This window comes from Rhineura floridana, chromosome 2 (assembly GCF_030035675.1).
Source record: "Rhineura floridana isolate rRhiFlo1 chromosome 2, rRhiFlo1.hap2, whole genome shotgun sequence".
Taxonomy (NCBI): Eukaryota; Metazoa; Chordata; class Lepidosauria; order Squamata; family Rhineuridae; genus Rhineura; species Rhineura floridana.
Window position 1 is genome coordinate 71,941,733 of NC_084481.1, and position 20,115 is coordinate 71,961,847.

At 40.6% G+C, this 20,115-nt stretch overlaps 1 protein-coding gene across 5 annotated transcripts in view; it reads left to right on the forward strand.

Annotated features, from left to right (window-relative positions):
- The window catches only part of ZRANB3 (zinc finger RANBP2-type containing 3), a 72,412-nt gene that overhangs the window by 31,236 nt on the left and 21,061 nt on the right, over nucleotides 1–20,115 (forward strand). For all 5 annotated transcript variants that reach the window (XM_061608921.1, XM_061608924.1, XM_061608923.1 and 2 more), the window contains 7 exons: nucleotides 3,135–3,313; nucleotides 4,424–4,655; nucleotides 5,673–5,758; nucleotides 6,881–7,052; nucleotides 8,143–8,271; nucleotides 10,037–10,156; nucleotides 12,335–12,454. In XM_061608921.1, the coding sequence (XP_061464905.1) occupies nucleotides 3,135–3,313; nucleotides 4,424–4,655; nucleotides 5,673–5,758; nucleotides 6,881–7,052; nucleotides 8,143–8,271; nucleotides 10,037–10,156; nucleotides 12,335–12,454 (1,038 nt within the window). The remainder of the gene's footprint in view (nucleotides 1–3,134; nucleotides 3,314–4,423; nucleotides 4,656–5,672; nucleotides 5,759–6,880; nucleotides 7,053–8,142; nucleotides 8,272–10,036; nucleotides 10,157–12,334; nucleotides 12,455–20,115) is intronic.

The following is a 20,115-nucleotide window of genomic DNA, read 5'->3' on the forward strand; positions in this document are numbered from 1 at the left end:
GAGAGGTGACCAGGGCATGTACCACCTGTGGGAGCTGATGAATAGGAAGGTAGGGTTGCAACCTCCGTATGAGGTGTAGTTGATACCAAGCTGCCCGGCTCACTGCCAAAATCTGAGCCTCCATGGACAGCTTGGAATCAAGAACAACCCCGAGGCTGCGGACCTGATCCTTCAGGGGTAATTTCATGACAGATTGTTGTCAAAATTTGGACAGATTCGGTCTCAGTAGCTTGTAGCAACTCCATTGGTATGCCATCTGTTCCTGGCGATTTGTTTCTTCCAAGTGTTTTAAGAGCAGCTTTCACCTCACATTCTAAAATTTCTGGTTCGTTATCATACGGTTTCTCCGTGAATGAATCTGTCAGCCTTGTATCTCTTTTATACATTTCTTCAGTGTATTGTTTCCATCTTCCTTTTATTTCATCTTGGTCAGTCAGATTGTTCCCCTTGCTGATTATTCAACATCCCTACTCTTGGTTTAAATTTCTCTTTAATTTCTCTCATCTTTGGGAATAGGGCTCTTGTTCTGCTCTTTTTGTTGTCCTCTTCTATTTCCATGCAATAACTATTGTAATAGTTCTTTGTCCCTACGTACTAGTCGCTGTATTGTTGCACTTAGGATTCTAGCAATGTTTCTATCTCCTTTTGCTTTTGCTTTCCTTCTCTCTTTAACCATTTTAATAGTTTCTGCAGTCATCCATTGAAGTCTTTCTCCCTTTTTAACTAGAGGTATTGTCTTGTTGCATTCTTCCCTGATAATGTCTTTGACTTCAATCCATAGTTCTTCTGGTTCTCTGTCAACTATGTTTAAACCTCAAATCTGTGCCTTATTTGATCCTTATATTCTTCTGGGATGTTATTTAAATTGTATTTTGGCATTATGATTGCTTTGTTCTTCTTTAGCTTTACTTTGATTTTCGATATGACCAGTTCATGATCTGTACCACAGTCTGCTCCTGGTCTTGTTTTCACAGAAAGTATGGCACTTCTCCATCTTCTGCTACCAATTATATCATCAATTTGATTCCTATATTGACCATTTGCTGTTGACCACATGTACTGTCTTTTTGGTTGCTCAAAAAATGTGTTTGCAAGAAACAGTAATTCAGTAAGTCTTTCTCCTGCTTCATTTCTATCTCCTAAGCCGTATTTTCCTACAATTCCTAGTTCTTCTCTGTTCCGTAGTTTTGCATTCCAGTCCCCCATGATTATCAGCACATTTTGTTTTTGTGTGTGATTAATTTCTTCCTGTACTTCTGTGTAAAATCTCCCCAATTCCTCTTCTGTATTTGCCATTGGAGCGTAGACTTGGATGATGGTTATATTGATAGGTTTCCCATTTAATCTCATTGATATCACTCGCTCAGACCTTGCGTTATAGCTCTTAATTGTTTTTGCTACATCACTTCTCACTATTAAAGTAATCCCGTTTCTTCTTAATTTCTCATTTCCTGCATAAAATATTTTGTAGTTGCCTGATTGAAAATGTCCCATTCCCATCAATTTTAATTCACTCACACTAAGTATTGTAATGTTGATACATTCGATTTCTTGCTCGACAATTTCTAACTTTCCCTGGTTCATGCTTCTCACATTCCATGTTCCTATTGTGTGCATCGCACAACTCCAGACTCTCCTTTTGCATCTATGTGCATCAGCCTCTGGGCTTCCTTTCGGCTTTGACCCAGCTGCATCATTAGTCACAGCACTACTCATACTTGTCTGTTGTTCTTCCCCAGTAGCTCGTTGAGTGTCTTCTGACCTGGGGTAGGTGAGTAGGTGGTCGCAGCGATCAGACACCTGAAAATGCATTGCTCGCTCCTCAAACGGATCTAAGATGGCTGCTGCCTGCTGGGGATGTGAGTCAAGCCGCTTCCATACAAAAGTGTCTCTTCCCACTAGGGTTAAATGCCCAGGGGAAGTGAAAGCCTCGGGCAGTGTTGTGTGGTGCTAGTGGACACTGCATAGAAGAATTGTGCCGTCTAGAATAATTATCTCTAATAGTGAGCCCTTTTCATTCTGCTTTGCTGTCATACCAAGCTACATGTGTGTTAAGGTAATCTCCAAAGGCTTTCCTGCAGGTCATCGTGCCAGGTAGGATGAGATGGGTGGCAGCCAGAGAGAGTGAGCGAGTGTGTATTTCCCTGGTGGTGGCACCATATTTGTAGAATTACCTCCATAGAGAGAAGTACCCGACTCCAACTTTGTTATCCTTTAGGCACCAGGCAATGATGCTTTTTATCGCTCCTGGCTTTTCAATGTATTTTTTCTTTTTAAACGTGTATTTTTTCTTGTTTGTATAAACTATCCTAAAAGCTACACTGTTTGTTCAGTGATTAAACTTCCAGGTTAGAATAGAAAAGTCAGAAGTGTTTGTTATGTATACTCTATCTTGGCCAGTATAAAATGTTTTGAAATTGTAAAGGGAGAGGGCTAATAATGGTATTTATAATTCACAATATTGTGGGGAATTTCCCCCCCCCCAAAAAACAACAACAACAACAACACTTGACTATTTTTGAAATTAGTTGGACTTATGTCAGTCATGACTAACTTGTTTCACTAATTTCAACAGAAACTAGTGTATATCTACCTTTCTCTGGATTAAGGCTAGAATTTGTATAATAAACTATGCTGTTTAAAAGGTGGCTGCTCAAAAAGGCATTTGACTAAACATTACATAGGCTGGTTTTTTAACCACTTCCATTTGTGTTGTGTTTATGATGTGCTGTTTGAAATTTGATTATTTTAATATTATGCGGGTATGTTTTGTAAGCAGTTTTGAGTTCACTTGGTGAAAAAAGGCAGGTTACCAGTTTTTTAAAAATGAGACAAATCTTTGGTTTTATAAAACAAAAAAATTAATAATTATTTTAATTAGATACATTAAATCCTCATTTTTCAGATAATTGGCTATGGCTCCAAAGGCTTTTGTTCAGCACATTTATAACGAAAATCTGTGATTACCATTGTACTGTCTTATAAGGATGGGTTATGCAGGTTCTGTGGCATGCATTGTAAAACTAGTATGTATGTTAAATCTGGTTAGGATTTTAGGTAAACAACTGATGAAGGCTTTTCCTACTTCCATATAAGTAAACTTTTTTTTCGCCTTTCAATTTATTGTGACTTAGATGGGCTTGGGAAAGACTATTCAAGCAATAGCTATATCTTACTACTACAGAAATGAATGGCCTCTATTAATAGTGGTGCCCTCCTCTCTGAGGTACCCTTGGGTTGATGAGATAGAGAAATGGATCCCCGAACTCTGTCCAGAGGATATAATCATCATTCAGAATAAAACTGACATTTGGTGAGTGGCATGTTAACAGTGGTATTGCCTTGCTATTCTAATAGTAGCTTTGAAAGCATGCAGGCTGATCTGGTTTGCACGTGTTGCTCTAAGCCATAGTTTAGTGTAATATGCAGAAGCTGGTATGAATCTGAGCAAGCCCCTCTTCCAGCATGGTCAGAAGAAGGACTTCGATGGCATTTAGTTTTGCTTTCACTAAATCTCTGCTTGTTGTTGCATGTAAATCAGGGATAGTTTAGTTTCAAAACAAGTTGACTTCAAGCCATGGTTTCTGAAGTTGTCTTGTTAAACTAATCAAGCTCTAGTGTGATAAATGAACACAACTTCTATGTGTTAAGCATCCATAATCAGTTATTTACTTCTGTAAACCTTTAGAGCTGTCATTTGTGAACATTTTTACAGTGGTTTGAAATTCTGGTTTAGAAGGCAAGTGCAGGTTTGGATGTAATTTGCCAAGAAAAAGGGATGGCGCGAGGGGAAAGGAAGAGGAAGCATGCTATGGTTTGGCATTATGGCTGAACTATCCCAGAGTGTAAGAGGTAATGCCATTTTTAAAGGCTTGCTTTCATTCCTTATTGCAGTCATTCTTTGTCTGTAAGGGCTTACCTTCCAGCATCACTGGCTAAGAATTGTTCTTACTGTTTAAAATTGTCCCTACTGATGAATCAACTAAATTTGGTCCCTTTACAGCTAACATTACTACAGATTTCGGATTATATCCAACTAACCTATTGCCTGTGTGAAACAACTTCCATAAGCACAACAGAACTTGTCCCACTTTGTACCTTTCCCAACATCTGTTCTGGGAGTTCCTGCCAGAGCAGATTTAGAAAAGGTATGGAGTGCGCATGGGGAGAGGGGAAGTTACTTGTGCTTGCAAAAGTCACTCTGCAAGCATGATACAAACCTTGTTTGGATACAAACCTTGGTTGATTATATTTTGCTGTCCTAAAATTATTCAAGATTTTGAGGCCTCAATTTGAGACATGTTTTAAAGGCCTCAGCACACTATGTGTTGAAATCATATTAATTCAAGCCACAGCTAGTCAGCTCCTGAAGACTGCATTTATAACTTGGTGACAGAATGTTTTGTTCTTTCCTTTTTTCTAGGAGAATACCTTCAAGCAAAGTCACTGTGCTAGGTTATGGCCTGCTAACTTCAGATGCCAAGACTTTAATAGATACTCTATACAAACAAAACTTCAAAGTAGTAGTAGTTGATGAGTCTCACTACATGAAATCCAGAAATGCAGCTCGTAGCAAGATACTGTTACCAATTGTACAGAATGCCATTCGGGCCATTCTCCTCACTGGAACCCCTGCTTTAGGAAGACCTGAAGAGGTTCTGGATATCACTTTTTCTTTCTAAGTTCAGGTTCACATGTCACAGCCAAACTGTGGTGGGTTGCTGGGAATATACTTTGGGGATGTGTGCTTTTTGTTGCTCTCAAATAGTCAGATTTCCTTCTCTCACTTTGTGGTAATCATAGATTGCCATGGTCTCTGCTTTCCAATTATATGGTTTGCAGAAACCATAGTCTGATTAGGATGGCTCAACAAACGGTGGGTGCCACAAACCAGGAAGAGAGGGCAGGAAATTAGAGAAGGGAACAGAACACAGACACCTGAGGCATATTCCAGACTTGCCATGACATTTGAACTGAGCATAAAAGTGAAGTTATTTTATTTAGCAGGACTTATATACCACTTAATTATCAAAGCCTCCAAGTGGTTTACATAATATAAAATATATATTCAAAATATCAATAACAATATGCAAAACTTTTCCCTGTGTAAAGCATTGTACAATGTTCAGCATAATTCAGACCGTTCTATAGCTGAATACATTTTCTCCTGTTTACCATAAGCATTTGTGCAAATCACATTTTGGGAACTGTGAGAATAGCATTGTTTGTATATACATGGTATGGGGAGGCAAAGTGAACACTCGTGCTGGCATAGAAGGGCACTATATTCCCTCAAGAAAAGGTTTTAGAGAAATAGTGGGGCATTGCTATGGTAGAAGGCATAGCCTTGCACTGTTTTTTAAGATTGCACAGGCAATAAGGTAACAAAACAATGTGCCATTTTATTGGTTTTTTTTTTTAAGCTATAAACTATTATACAGTTCTTAGATTCTGCAGCTGTGGCCAGGATAAAGCATCTCATTTTGTATTGGTGATGTTAGAGGAAGTATCTGGAAGTTGCCCTTGACTGTTGTTCAGAAATATATCCAATTTTAAAATGGTGCTGGTTACACTACTAGAAGGAGGTGAAATGTTCTTTGGATTTTTGTTAGGGGCTTTTGAGTTTATGGGCATCGTAATAAAGTGCATTTATATGATGGTTTTATTTGCAGCTTTTCATGCAACTTGAAGCACTTTGCCCAAGAAAATTTGGCACATGGCCTGAATATGCAAAGAAATATTGTGATGCACGTGTGAGGTACAACAATTATTTCATCACATTTTGAACATGTAAACCCCTGTTGATTTTTTCTCTTGATCATTTTATTGTTTTAATTGCTTAAGACAACCTTTTATTTCTGTTGTGGCCCCATCCTTCGAGAGGTAATTGTCAGGGACTACATAACACACTTGGGTGGGGCCATCCCCTTTTCTCTCTTCCTGCCGCTCCCACTTCCCCCATGTTCTCTTCTTTCTACCTACAAGAAATTAGGCTGAGGTTTAAGATTTCATGTCTATGTTCTATATTTATACCTCATGGCTTTAGTTATTATTTGTGAACTGTCCACAGTACATTTTGTTAATGAGTGGTACAGTAATGTTGTAAATAAGGGAAGTAACCGTTCACAATTTTCTAGGCTGGGAAGCAAAAAAGTGTGTCTTTTTTCATGCATGCCAAGTCTTTCCCCGTGTTTTTTCGTTCATGCGAGTCTCGGGCAGGGGGGCTTCTCTGGGAGGATTTTTAAGGAACATTTTGCCCATGACAGTACTGAGCAGCTCCAAGGGTGTATATTTGTATTTTATCACACATCCTTTTGTAGCAATGAATTTGATCTAAGACATCGTTCGCTTCTTTCAAGTTGACTTGAGACAGAATAGAACTCTTTTCTTGTGTGTCTTCTTGAACCAGTATTAGCTTTCCTACAAACAAAACAGGACAGACTCGGAAAATAAACAATTTGTTTCCAACTTCAGATTATAATTTTGATACCTAGTTTATGAGGAAATTGGTTTAGCATAAATGAAATGTTGTCTTGGAGCAACATGATTAAGAGATCAGCAACATTTTGCCTGCAACAGACCGTTGAGACTTTACTTTGTATCAGCTGTGGGGAACCTTTGGCCCTCCAGATGTCACTGAACTACAGCTCCCATGAGCTTCAGCAAGCATGGCTAATGGCCAGAGATGATGGGAGCTGTAGTTCATTAAAGTATGGAGGACCAAACATTCCCCACACGTGCTTTGTATGGCTAGCTCTCCTAGTAGAGGTATGGAATGCTGATCAAATATGCTTTTGTGCTTCCTGTTTGTTAAATCAGATGTTAACTTATGTTTATTTAAACTAGCTGTCCTATTTTCACTCCTCTTTAATTGCTCCAGATTTTTTGGCAAAAGACAGCAGTGGGACTGCAGAGGAGCTTCAAATTTAGATGAACTGCACCAGTTGCTAAGTAATATAATGATTAGGCGTCTGAAGAATGAAGTTTTAACTCAGTTGCCACCAAAAATCAGACAACGGATTCCTTTTGATCTTCCTCAAACTGCTGCTATGGTAAACCAGTGTGCTTTTAACAGCCATTCTGCTTCTGACAAAGACGTTCCCCAATAACTGTGAGATGCTGATGATTCATTTTTATGATTGAGGTGTTGTGTGTAGTACACAAGCACAGAATTGCCTTGCTCCAAAAGCTCTCATTGTGAGACTAGTCTGTACATGTTCATCCAATCTATTCAGTGGTGCTCTTATCAAAAACCTCTGCCTACGTGATTAAAAATTATGTCTGTGTGATTTCACTGTCTCTCTAACAACTTCAATAATACTTGGGGTAGCTGAACTCTTCAGCAGCTTGACAGTATCCATTAGATATAGCGTTTAGGATTCTCTTTAGGTGATTGTTTACCCTTTATGGCAGGATGGCAGAATTTACCTTATAACTCTTATAAACAATATCACTTTTTGCTAGTGGTGACATTCAGTTATCCTTAGAAATAGGATGTGTAAGTCTTGTTTTGCATTGACTGCCATGATTCTAGCAGAGCGCTCTCCTCCTGTCTAGAGTTTTTCTTTGTGGACCTAAAATAATAAAAAAGGAAATATTTGTATGCAGTTAAATTCCAGAATGAACATTGTATAAGATTTAGTAATGATGGCTTAGTGCTACATTGAATGCAACTCGATATTTTAAATACTTAACACAATTAATTAAAATACAGCAAATTAATAAGCACAATAATGTATTGTTTTATTATATGTGGAAAGGTAATAAAGCAAGGTGCTGTAAAAGTACAGTACTGAGACCAGATTGCATTACAGTTTTAATTTATTAAGCAGTTTTCTGTTCCCTTTGATCTTTAAGAAAGGATGCTTTTAGCCAGTGATTTATGATTGAAGCAGAATGGGCTGTAAATTCTTTTTATTTTGTTATTTTTGTCCCTGACTGGTCTTGGTTTTTATACTTTGCAAGAACACGTGATTGACCTACCTCTGCACTGACGTTCCTTTGTGAAGAAGCTAGTATCTTTAGGGACTATTGTTTTCTCTTTTCTTGTCTGTACCAGAAGTAGGGCATGATTCAGAGAAACAGTAATTGTTTTGCCCTTTCACATTTTTCCTCTAAATATTGTTGTTCCCTCCTGTGTAGGAATTAAATGCTAGCTTTGACGAGTGGGAGAAATTAATGAGGGCTTCAGACTTAGATTCTACAGAAAGTGACTTTGTCCAGGTGATGGGCCTAATTACACGCATGTTTAAACAGACTGCCATTGCCAAGGTAATCTTGAATTGCCTTGTAATTTTTAGCATTTCTTTAAACAATTGTACTACTTCTTCCTACATTTACAAAAGTATTTTGTCAGCTCAGTTGTTGGAGTATCTCCTTCAGTATGTTCCTGAGAGTTGTAACTGCCTAATATAAAGTGATTTTATGTCACTATATTTTATAATCAGTTTTATAAAGTATCAAACTGTTATTGCAGGGTTGGGAAACCTCTGGCTCAGCAGACAAATGCAATCCTCTAGCTCACTGTTCTTCAACCTTTGGTCCCCAGTTGTTGATGGACTACGACTGCCCATCATCCCCAATGGTGTGGGATGATGGGAGTTGCAGTCCTTCATCATCTGGGGACCTAAGGTTGAAGAACAGTGGTCTAGCTAGTCCTGCAGACTCTTCCCAGGCCATGCTCCTCACTGGCCATGCTTTGCACCCTCCTTGAGTGCTTTTGCCTCACTGGAATGTATCCTTGAATTGTGATCATGCCTCTTTCTCTTCTTCCTTGCCTGGATGGAGAGCAGTCTATGTGTGTGTTTAGAATCCTCTGGCTTTTGTGTGGCTGGAATGAAGGCCACCATACAAATACATTGCATCCATTGCTCCGCCCAGCTTTGGCTCTGACTTTGCCCACCAGTGGCATGCATCCTACAGAAGGTTGTCCATGAGTGAATGCCACCCTCAGGCTGAAAAGGTTACGGTTTCTGAATACGCCTGTTGGCGAACGGGATTCCTTCCATTCTTGGAAGAAGCTCTGATCTAGTAGTGTCTCCAACAAATGGAAGTGGGGTGGGAGATAATTTTTGGAGTTTTTTTTTCCTGCAGGTTGTGCACCACCTTCCACAGTGTTCCAGGGGTTCTCCCAAAATATTTTTGAATTGCTGCAGGGGGAATTTGCAAAAATTCCCTCTCCCCCTCCCTTCCATTCATAGAAGCCTACACTGGATCAGAGCCACTTCTATGAACAGAAGGATTTTGGATCCTACTTGTTGTCTTAGGTTTCTCTGATTAATGAATGATAACATTATTTAATTACACTAAAGTTAAAATCTTGTCTCTAGTGTACAAGGCTACTCATTTCACTTTGTCTTAAGAAAGACAAAGTATTCCTGTTTAATTATCTCTCTTTTGCTCCAGTTTATTTTCATTATAAGGCATATCTGACTGCTTTTAAGTGGCAGGCAATTTGATGCATAGCACTTGTAGTAGTAATGCTTAGTAATAATGCAATACTTACTGGGCTCCTTCGGGAAGAAGAATGGGATATAAATTGAAATAATAATTAGTAAAAATAATAGTGTTGATTCCAGATAACTGCATGTGATGATCTGCTTAGAGCCCTCCTCTGTACTGTAGCTCTCATTGCCCCCATAGAAGATACACTCCTTAGGAATAGTGTGGGATATGACACGGTAGGCTTTTGACGTTGGAGAGGGTGATTTGGCAGAAAGTATGCACCCCTTTGCACAATGGAAGTGCTTTTTCACCCACACAGTCCACCTCCAGATCCCACTCTTGGTGAATATATGTTAATAATAATATTGATGAACCAATAAGATATATCTATAAGATATGACGGTGCATGGGTTTGCTTTTTGTTAGTTCGGCACACTTCAGATAATGGACATTGTCTTAATAGAGAAGAAGAAAATAACCTTTTGTAGTAATGTAGTTTTGTTGTGTGCATCAACACATGAATTGCTTTGTTTTATCCATGAATTGTTTTCTTTTATTTTAACAACATTCCAAGATGCCTTGTTTGTTTTAGGCAGGAGCAGTAAAGGATTATATCAGATTGCTGCTTGAGAATGACAAACTGAAGTTTCTAGTCTTTGCTCATCATTTAAGCATGCTTCAGGCTTGTACCGAGGCAGTGATAGAAAGCAAGGTAAGTGTGACTTATTTTGTTAGACTTGTTTTTTAAGGATCTTATTATCAAGCCCTAAACCTGTAGATATTTTTTTTGGTGCTGATGTCAAAAGATCTTGTTTAAAACTATACTTACAAGTTTGTGTTTGTAGTAGCTTGGCTGTTTATATGCACTGTGTTTTCATTTTATTGACAGTTGATCCACATTTGTATCCTCAAACCCCACAATTTCTGTGAAGGCTTTAGCACAACCCTCTATTCTCCACACACTACTATAATTAAGCCTAAGTATGTGCAACTGAAATAACACATATTCTTCCCCTGTCTATCCCTGCCTCTACTTCCTCCCATTCCTCTGTGTTGAACTATGGCAGGGAGTTGCCAATCTCTTTAGGCCAGTGGGCACATTTAGAGTTTTGAGAATGTTTTGGGCGCCATTCACAAAATCAATACTATAAGACAAAACAAACTTAAGGCTCAAAACGATCTAACCGTAAGCACCAAAAGCTAGGAAAAACAGGAAAATTTCCATCAAACAATGAACTTCCAACAACAACGTGGCCATCCATGCCTCCAAAAGGAGGGGATACCGGAAGTCAGTCACCACTACCATACTAGAGAAATGTGGTCATGCATATGGATGTGTGTTCAATGTAGGAGAAGCTGAGCCAGTGCAAACAGAAACTTGGCAGGAAAGAGTAAACAGTCTCTTATGGCTGATGGATTTTTGACAAGATATTATTATTATTATTATTATTATTATTATTATTATTATTATTATTATTATTATCTAAAATTTATTCGATGTCTATCTGGCAGGACACCCTGTCACTCTAGGCGACATACAAGGAATAAAAATACAGAACAACATATCAAAAAATAAATCAGCAAGTGCATAATAAAATACAGTTCACAGTAAACCCCAAAAATCAAACCACCCCTTTAGCCACCTAACTGTAGCACGTTCATTCATCAGACTGTACAAAAAGCCAAGTCTTCAACTGCCTCCGAAAACACAAAAGTGAAGGGGCTAGGCGAGTATCAACTGGTAAGGTGTTCCATAGCGTGGGAGCTACAATGGAGAAGGCTTTAGACCTAGTACCACTTAATTTGGCCATCCTGATAGAAGGGACCACAAAAAGTCTAGCGGCTGAGGACCTTGTACGCCCATCTACTCCAAGAAGAGAAAGTTTGTTCTTCAGATAGATCGGACCAGCATCAAAAAAGGACTTATAAGTTAAAGCTAGTATTTTAAACTTCACCCGCAGCACTATCGGGAGCCAATTAAGTTCCCGAAGAATTGGGGTGATATGTTCTCTTCTATGGCATCCCTTAATAAGTCATGCCGCTGCATTCTGGACAAATTGAAGCTTACGCATAGTTCTCAGAGGGAGACCAGCATATAGAGCATTACAATAGTCCAGACGGGAAAGAACCAAGGCACTAACTACAGTTGGTAAAAGATGCTTTGGGAGGCAGGGGCAGATTTTGCGAATGAGGGACAAATGGTAGAGTGCAGTCTGACAAACTGCCGCTATCTGAGCCTCCATCGTCAGTTGGGAGTCCAAGATGACACCCAGACTTCAGACGGTCACTCAAGGGAACAGAGACTTGGTTGAAAGTCACTTGAGTTATTCCTAGTTTAGATCGATCACCTACTAAGAGGATCTCAGTTTTATCAGAATTTAGCCGTAGTTTGTTCTTAAACATCCATTCCCCTATTAGTTCCAGCCCTTTAGTCAGTTGTGTTGCAGCAACCTGTGGGGAAGATTTAAAAGACAAATAGATTTGGGTATCATCTGCATACTGATGAAATTGCAGGCCCATACTATGAATAAAGCACAGGAGGTACTAGTGGGCACACTGGTGTCCATGGATGCAGTGTTGACAACCCCCGAACTACAGCTCATAAGCTTCTCAAGGCAGGGACATGTCTTCCTGTGCTATGTAAAGCACCATGCATGTTAATGACATTTCAGTCAGTAAACATTACCTGTAGTAATGGGAGGCAAAGCCTGCTTTCAGTGTAGGGGGTAAACTCTTGAAACAGCCACATAATGTCCTGTTTTGTGATCAAGGTAGCCATGTTTGATGACAAAGCTAGCATTTCTTGTTTCCTAATCACTAACTTACCTTTGTCTAAAGCCAAGGAATCCCTTTAATTTAGGTTCAGGTGATGTTTTTTCTTACTTCACAGGTTCGATATATTAGAATAGATGGAAGTGTACCTTCAGCAGGAAGGATAAACCTTGTCAATCAGTTTCAGAAGGACCCAGATACTAGGGTGGCGATTTTGAGCATTCAGGCTGCTGGTCAGGTAAGTACTTAAAATATACAGGATTCTCCTTTTGTTTTAAGTTTTAGCTTGTGGCATCTGAATTCTTATTGCCACTAAAAAAAATTTAACCTTATGGGGCACACTGTAGGGTAAAGTAAAATTCATTGGGCAGTATTCAACTAACTTATCCTATCATATCAGCGCATGGATTACCACTAGCACAATAGGACTTCCTCCAATCTGCAGCCTCCCCAAATCTTTTTCAGAAGGTTGGGGGGAAATCCCTAGAACAGATTTAGGGACATGTGCGGAGGAGAAGAGGGGGGAGAAGTTTTGTTGCACTAGGGGTAATTCTTGCACTAACTAAATTACTTAGCACCAAGTTGGATATAATCCAGTGAATTCAGATGTGTGAGAAATTCGACATAAAACTGCTTACAGAAGCTGAATTAAAACTTGGCGTAAATTTGGTCTAAAGTAGGAACAGTAACTCGTTCCTAAGTTTTATTATGATAATGTACGGCTGTGCACTATATTTGTACAAATCACAAATAACAAACCAAACTCTGCCGATTTGGGCAATTTGTATCCTGACCAACTCAGGTTGAAGTAGCAGCAAATTTCTGCAGAGTGGATCAGCCAGTCCTGAATCAATTTGTAGAAATTTGTAGCTCCAAACAGTCTCTAATGAACCCAGACAGGGTGTCTCTGAAATGGAGCGATTACAGTACCTTATGCGGAGAACACCAGTGTGGGGCAAGAGGGAGGAAGGCCAGAATGCTGTCACCCCACCCAACACTCTCCAATCACAGTGCTTGGAATGGGTGAAGCCTTAAAATGCAGAACTCATTTGTATGTTCTGTCTCTTATAAATGTTTGATGAGGGGTGGGAGGCATTTGTTCAGCTTGTGTATGCTTTCTGTTCTTTCCCAACAAATCTCAGTCCCATCCTTACTTACATATTTTTTAAAAAATGTTTGTGTTTTTATATATATTTTACTCTTCTCATTGCTAAGAATTATTATTAAACCTTGTGGGCATATTTAACCACAGCTTTCTGAATTCATCATCATCATATTCTACTTGCTACCCACAAACAATAAGAAACGGCCAGCTTGTGTGGATGAAGAGTAGAAGTAGAAGACAGACAGCCAAACCTTGTAGGCATGTTAGCCAGGAGGAGGAGGAGGAGGAGGAGATGATGATGATGATGATTTACAATTGCTAACCACAATGAATATTATTACTATTAAATAGTAATTTTATTTTTTCCCTCACTCAGTACTGCTGTTGGCAATCTGCTCCCTATGTGAGTCTTTTTTTAAAAAAAAAATCTTGGAAAAAGCAACTTTTAAAGATGGCTCGCATGAAAACTCCTGGAGCTACCCACCTGAAATTTGGCAGAACTAATCCCTTCTATAGGGGCTACCATGTCCCCAAATGTCATGTCCTTATGTGCATATTATCTCCATAATGTTGCCAGCCTGTGCCTGCCTGATGCGAACTACACGTGTCTAGTATTGCAAAAGTACTTTTTTTAAACCCTCATTTTTTTCAAAATCTGTAAGGGAGGAACAGGGGAAACATATGAGCATGAGAATGAGAATTGGCATGATTAAGCACCCTTTTAAAAAAATATATTTTTTTTTTGAAAAAGCAAACTTTAAAGGTGGCTAGCATGAAAACTCCTGGAGCTACCCATCTGAAATTTGGCATGGTCAGTTCCCTGTATAGGGACTACCATGACACCAAATTTCATTGCCCTGTGTGAAAAAACAAAACCGCTATGTCCTTTTTAATTTTAAAATATTTTACATTTTAAAGGTGGATAGCATGAAAAGCCTTGGGACTAGCCCCCTGAAACTTCATAGGTCTTATCCCATGTATTGCAGCTACCATGACAAATATCATGTCCCTAAGTCAAAAAACAAGAAAGTTATTGCCATTTTGGTTGTGCAATGTAAGTCGAAGGGATTTCCAGATATTTGTAAGATACAGTCTGTGATCTGGTTTCAGATCCGGATGCCTGATCTGTATTTACAGACTGGAGCCGCAAATTGGATCGGGGGTCCGTGCACAGCCCTAGTTTTTCAGTCTATGCATAGGTCAAAAACATTACTTAAATGTGTCTCAAGACTTGCTCATCAGTATATACCACTGGATAAATGAATTTTAAAATACAGGATGGAAAATATATTAAATTTATTTAACATGCCCATTCTATTTCTTAATTTCAAAAAACCAGGCCTATATTTAACAAAATAGTAATGTAGACTTCAACATCAACAACTTGCAAACTTTTTTGTAGAAGTGCTTTACTTTTTACTTTTTCCATCTTGTGATAAATCTGCAGTGGAATAGCTTCCTATAATTTGGTTGCTACCATAATTAAAATACATTTGCATTGTTACCATCGTTACAAATAAAAATACATTTGCATCGTGAACAGCATATTGACATGCCCTGATTATCTGTAAACTATTTTTCTGTGTTCAGGGAACAAACCCTTCTGAAACACAAATGACCAGAAGCAGGGAATTTAGCTCACGTATAGGAGGCACTCTTCTCACTGTGGCCCTGGCTCTACTCAGTTAGAGGACAGACTGATGGCAGAGAAGCTAGTGTGTTTACTGAAATACACAGAAGCACACTGTGCATCACTTGGGTACATCAGTCCAAATACTGGAATGCTTTCATAAGGTACTCAAGATGGAGCAACAGAGACAAGATAAGAGCATTTCCAGAAACTGATGTTACTGATAAATTAAAAATAAAGACAACTCTCAGGTTTACTATTTGAAGGCTATTAATAGAACGTTATTAAAGGGAAATTTAAACCAAGAGTAGGGATGTAGAATAATCAACAGGGGAACACACTGACTGACCGAGATAAACTAAAAGGAAGATGGAAACAATACACTTAGAACTCTGTAAAAGAGATGCAAGGATGACAGATTCATTCATGGAGGAACCATATGATGAAGAACCAGAAATTTTAGAATGTGAGGTGAAAGCTGCTCTTGAAACACTTGGAAGAAACAAATCACCAGTAACAGATGGCATACCAATAGAGTTGCTACAAGCTACTAAGACTGAATCTGTCCAAATTTTGACAAAAATTTGTCAACAAATATAGAAAATAAAACAATGGCCCACAGACTGGGTCCCTATGTCAAAAAACAAGAAAGTTATCCCAATTCCAAAGAAAGAAGATCCCAGGGAATGCAGTAATTATTGAACTATTGCCTTAATATCCCATGCAAGCAAAGTAATGTTCAAGATTCTACAACAAAGGCTCTTACCATGTATGGAGCGAGAAATGCCAGACATCCAAGCTGCATTTAGAAAGGGAAGAGGCACCAGAGATCATAACGCAAATATACACTTGGTAATGGAACGGACCAAGGAATTTTAGAAGAAAATCACCCTGTGCTTTATAGATTACAGCAAAGCCTTTGACTGTAGATCATGAAAAACTATGGAATGCTTTAAAAGAAATGGGGAGTGCCGCAGCATCTGATTGTCCTGATGTGCAACCTATACTCTGGACCAGAGGCTACTGTAAGGACAGAATATGGAGAAACTAATTGGTTCCGTTTCAGAAAGGGTGTGAGATGGGTGTATTTTATCACCCTATTTATTTAATCTATACACAGAACATATACGGAAAGCGGGATTGAACCAAGATGAAGGAAGTGTGAAAATTGGAGTGAGAAATATCAATAATTTAAGATATGCAGATGATACCATACTACTAGCGGAAACCAGTAATGATTTGAAATGAATGCTGATGAAAGTTTATTTATTTTATTTATTTGTTTCATTTATAGACCGCCCATAGCGAGTGGCTCTCTGGGCGGTGTACAAAAAGGTTAAAATACAAAATATCAACAATAAAATCAGACAACAAACAATAAACACAAGCATCAACTAAAGAAAAAAATAAAAAATAAAAAATTTAAATTATAACATAAACGCTTAAAATGCCTGGGAGCATAGCCAGGTCTTAACCTGGCGCCGAAAAGATAGAAGCGTAGGCGCCAGGCGTACTTCTTCGGGGAGGCTGTTCCACAGTTCGGGGGCCACTACAGAAAAGGCCCTAGATCGAGTAACTGTCCTCCGGGCTTCTCAATGGGTTGGTACCCAGAGGAGGGCCTTAGATGCTGAACAAAGTGAGCGGGTAGGTTCATAGCGAGAGAGGCGTTCCACAAGGTATTGAGGTCCCACGCCGTGTAAGGCTTTATAGGTCAAAACCAGCACCTTGAATCTGGCTCGGAAACAAATAGATAGCCAGTGCAGACGCGCCAGGACAGGTGTTATATGTGCTGACCGGCTGGTCCTCGTCAGCAGTCTGGCTGCTGCGTTTTGCACTAGCTGAAGCTTCCGAACTGTCTTCAAGGGCAGCCCTAGGTAGAGCGCATTACAGTAATCCAGCCTAGAAGTTACCAGAGCATGAACAACTGAGGTGAGGTCATCCCTGTCCAGATAGGGACGTAGCTGGGCTACCAACCGAAGGTGGTAGAACGCATTCCTTGCCACCGAGGCCACTTGTGCCTCAAGAGACAAGGAAGGATCGAAAAGAACTCCCAGACTACGAACCTGTTCCTTCAAGGGGAGTGTGACCCCATCTAGAACAGGGTGAACATCCACCATCTGGGCAGGGAAGGCACTCACCAACAGTGTCTCAGTCTTGTCTGGATTGAGTCTCAGTTTATTAGCTCTCATCCAGTCCATTATCGCGGTCAGGCAATGATTCAGCACATCCACAGACTCACCTGTAGAAGATGAAAAGGAGAAATAGAGCTGCGTGTCATCAGCATACTGGTGGCAACGCACTCCAAAACTCCTGATGACGGCACCCAGAGGCTGCATGTAGATGTTAAAAAGCATGGGGGACAAAATCGACCCCTGAGGGACTCCACAATGGAGAGTCCATGGTGTCGAGCAATGTTCCCCAAGTACTACCTTCTGGCGACGATCCGCCAAGTAGGAGCGGAACCACTGCCAAGCAGTGCCTCCAACTCCCAACTCCGCGAGTCTCCCCAGAAGGATACCATGGTCGATGGTATCAAACGCCGCTGAGAGATCAAGGAGAATCAACAGAGTCACACTCCCTCTGTCCCTCTTCCGACAGAGGTCATCGTACAGGGCGACCAAGGCTGTTTCAGTGGCAAAACCAGGCCTAAAACCGGATTGAAACGGATCCAGATAATCGGTCTCATCCAAGAGCACCTGGAGCTGATTGGCAACCACCCGCTCCAGAACCTTGCCCAAAAAGGGGATATTTGCCACCGGTCTATAATTGTTCAAGTTATCTGGGTCTAAGGAAGGTTTCTTCAAAAGAGGTCTCACTACTGCCTCCTTGAGGCTACTAGGGACTACTCCCGCACTCAAGGAGGCATTTATCACTTCCTTGGCCCAGCCGGTGGTACCAGTCCTGCTAGCCTTGACCAGCCAAGATGGACAAGGATCTAGAGCAGACGTGGTCGCTCGCACCATTCCAAGCACCTTGTCCACTTCCTCAAGCTGCACCAACTGAAACTCATCCAATAATGAAAGACAAGATCGTGTTCTGGACACTTCAATGGATTCATCTGTCGTAACATCAGAGTCTAGGTCCCTACGGATGCATGCGATTTTATTTTGGAAGTGCCCTGCAATGTCGTTACAGCGAGCTTCAGATGTTTCAATGGTATCTTGAGGACCAGAATGTAAGAGTCCTCGTACAACCCTAAAAAGCTCTGCTGGGCGGCAGAGAGATGTCTTGATAGAGGCAGCGAAGTAGGACTTCTTCGCCGCCCTTACCGCTTTTATGTACGACTTAGTAGAGGCACTTACCAAAGCATAATTGCATCCGTCTGGAGTTCGTCTCCATCTGCACTCCAGCCTCCTTCTCTCTTGCTTCATCACTCTCAGCTCCGGGGTATACCACGGAGCTGTATGAGCTCTGCATCAAAGAGGGCGCGCGGGAGCGATCGTGTCGATAGCCCGGGCCATCTCTGTATTCCACAGTTCGACCAAGGCCTCGACAGGAGCGCCAGTACTATCAGCTGGAAAAACTCCCAGAACCCTCTGAAAACCCATAGGATCCATAAGCCTCCGGGAGCGGACCAACTTAATAGGTCCCCCACCCTTGCAGAGGGAAAGAGTCGTCGTAAGTCTAAAACTCAGCAGGTGGTGATCTGTCCATGACAATGGAGTAGATGAAAAATACCCCACCTCCAGATCACCATCTCCATGACCAGTGGCGAAGTTCAAATCAAGAGTGTGACCTGACACATGCATTGGGCCAGTAACAAATTGAGACAGCCCCATGGTTGTCATGGAGGCCATGAAGTCCTGAGCCGCTCCAGATAAGACAGTCTCAGCATGAACGTTGATATCCCTCAACACCACAAGTTTGGGGGACCTCAACAACACCTCCGAGACTATCTCTGTCAGCTCAGCTAGGGAAGCTGTTGGGCAGCAAGGTGGGCGGTACACCAACAAGATTCCCAGTCTGTCTCCTTGGCCCAGTACAAGGTGGAGGCACTCTAGACCAGTCGTCATCTGGACAGGATGCCTGGTGAGAGAGAAAATACTCCTATAGACCACAGCGACCCCGCCTCCCCGGCCCTCAGATCTGCCATAGTGCTGCACCGTATACCCAGGTGGGCAAAGCTGAGAAAGGGCAACTCCTCCCTGCTCACCCACCCAGGTCTCGGTTATACACGCCAGGTCGGCACCCTCATCCACAATTAAATCATGGACAAGGGAGGTTTTATTATATACCGACCTGGCATTCAAAAGCAGCACCTGGAGATCTAAGGGCTGGCTGATAGAACAACCAGCAGTTCTGTGGTCTTGAGGAGAAGTTAAAGAGGAAAGCACAAAAACAGGACTACAGCTGAACATCAAGAAGACTAAAGTAATGAAAACAGAATATTTATCTAACTTTAAAGTTGACACTGAGGACATTGAACTTGTCAAGGATTATCAATACCTTGGCACAGTCATTAACCAAAATGGAGACAATAGTCAAGATATCAGCAGAAGGCTAGGACTGGGGAGGGCAGCTTTGAGAGAACTAGAAAAGGTCCTCAAATGCAAAGATGTATCACTGAACACTAAGGTCAGGATGATTCAGGCTATGGTATTCCCAATTTCTACATATAGATGTGAAAGCAGGGTAGTGAAAAAAGTGGATAAGAGAAAAATCAACTCACTTGAAATGTGGTGTTAGAGGAGAGCTTTGCACATAGCATGGACTGCAAAAAAGACAAATAATTGGGTGTTAGAACAAACTAAACCAGAACTGTCACTAGAAGCTAAAATGATGAAACTGAGGTTATCATACTTTGGACACGTAATGAGAAGACATGATTCATTAGAAAAGACAATAATGCTGGGAAAAACAGCAGGGAGTAGAAAAAGAGGAAGGCTAAACAAGAGATGGATTGATTCCATAAAGGAAGCCACAGACCTGAACTTACAAGATCTGAGCAGTGTGGTTTATAACAGATGCTCTTGGAGGTCGCTAATTATTAGGGTTGCCAAAAGTCGTAATCGACTTGAAGGCATATAACAACAACTGTAGAAGAGAAGGGAGAGTGTAAAGAAGGAATGAGATGCCAGTGAGCCAAACAATGATGGTTTGGCATTTGTAGGGAAAGGATGGTGTTGAAGTGGTAACAGCTGGCCGGAAAGGGAAGGAGGGAGAA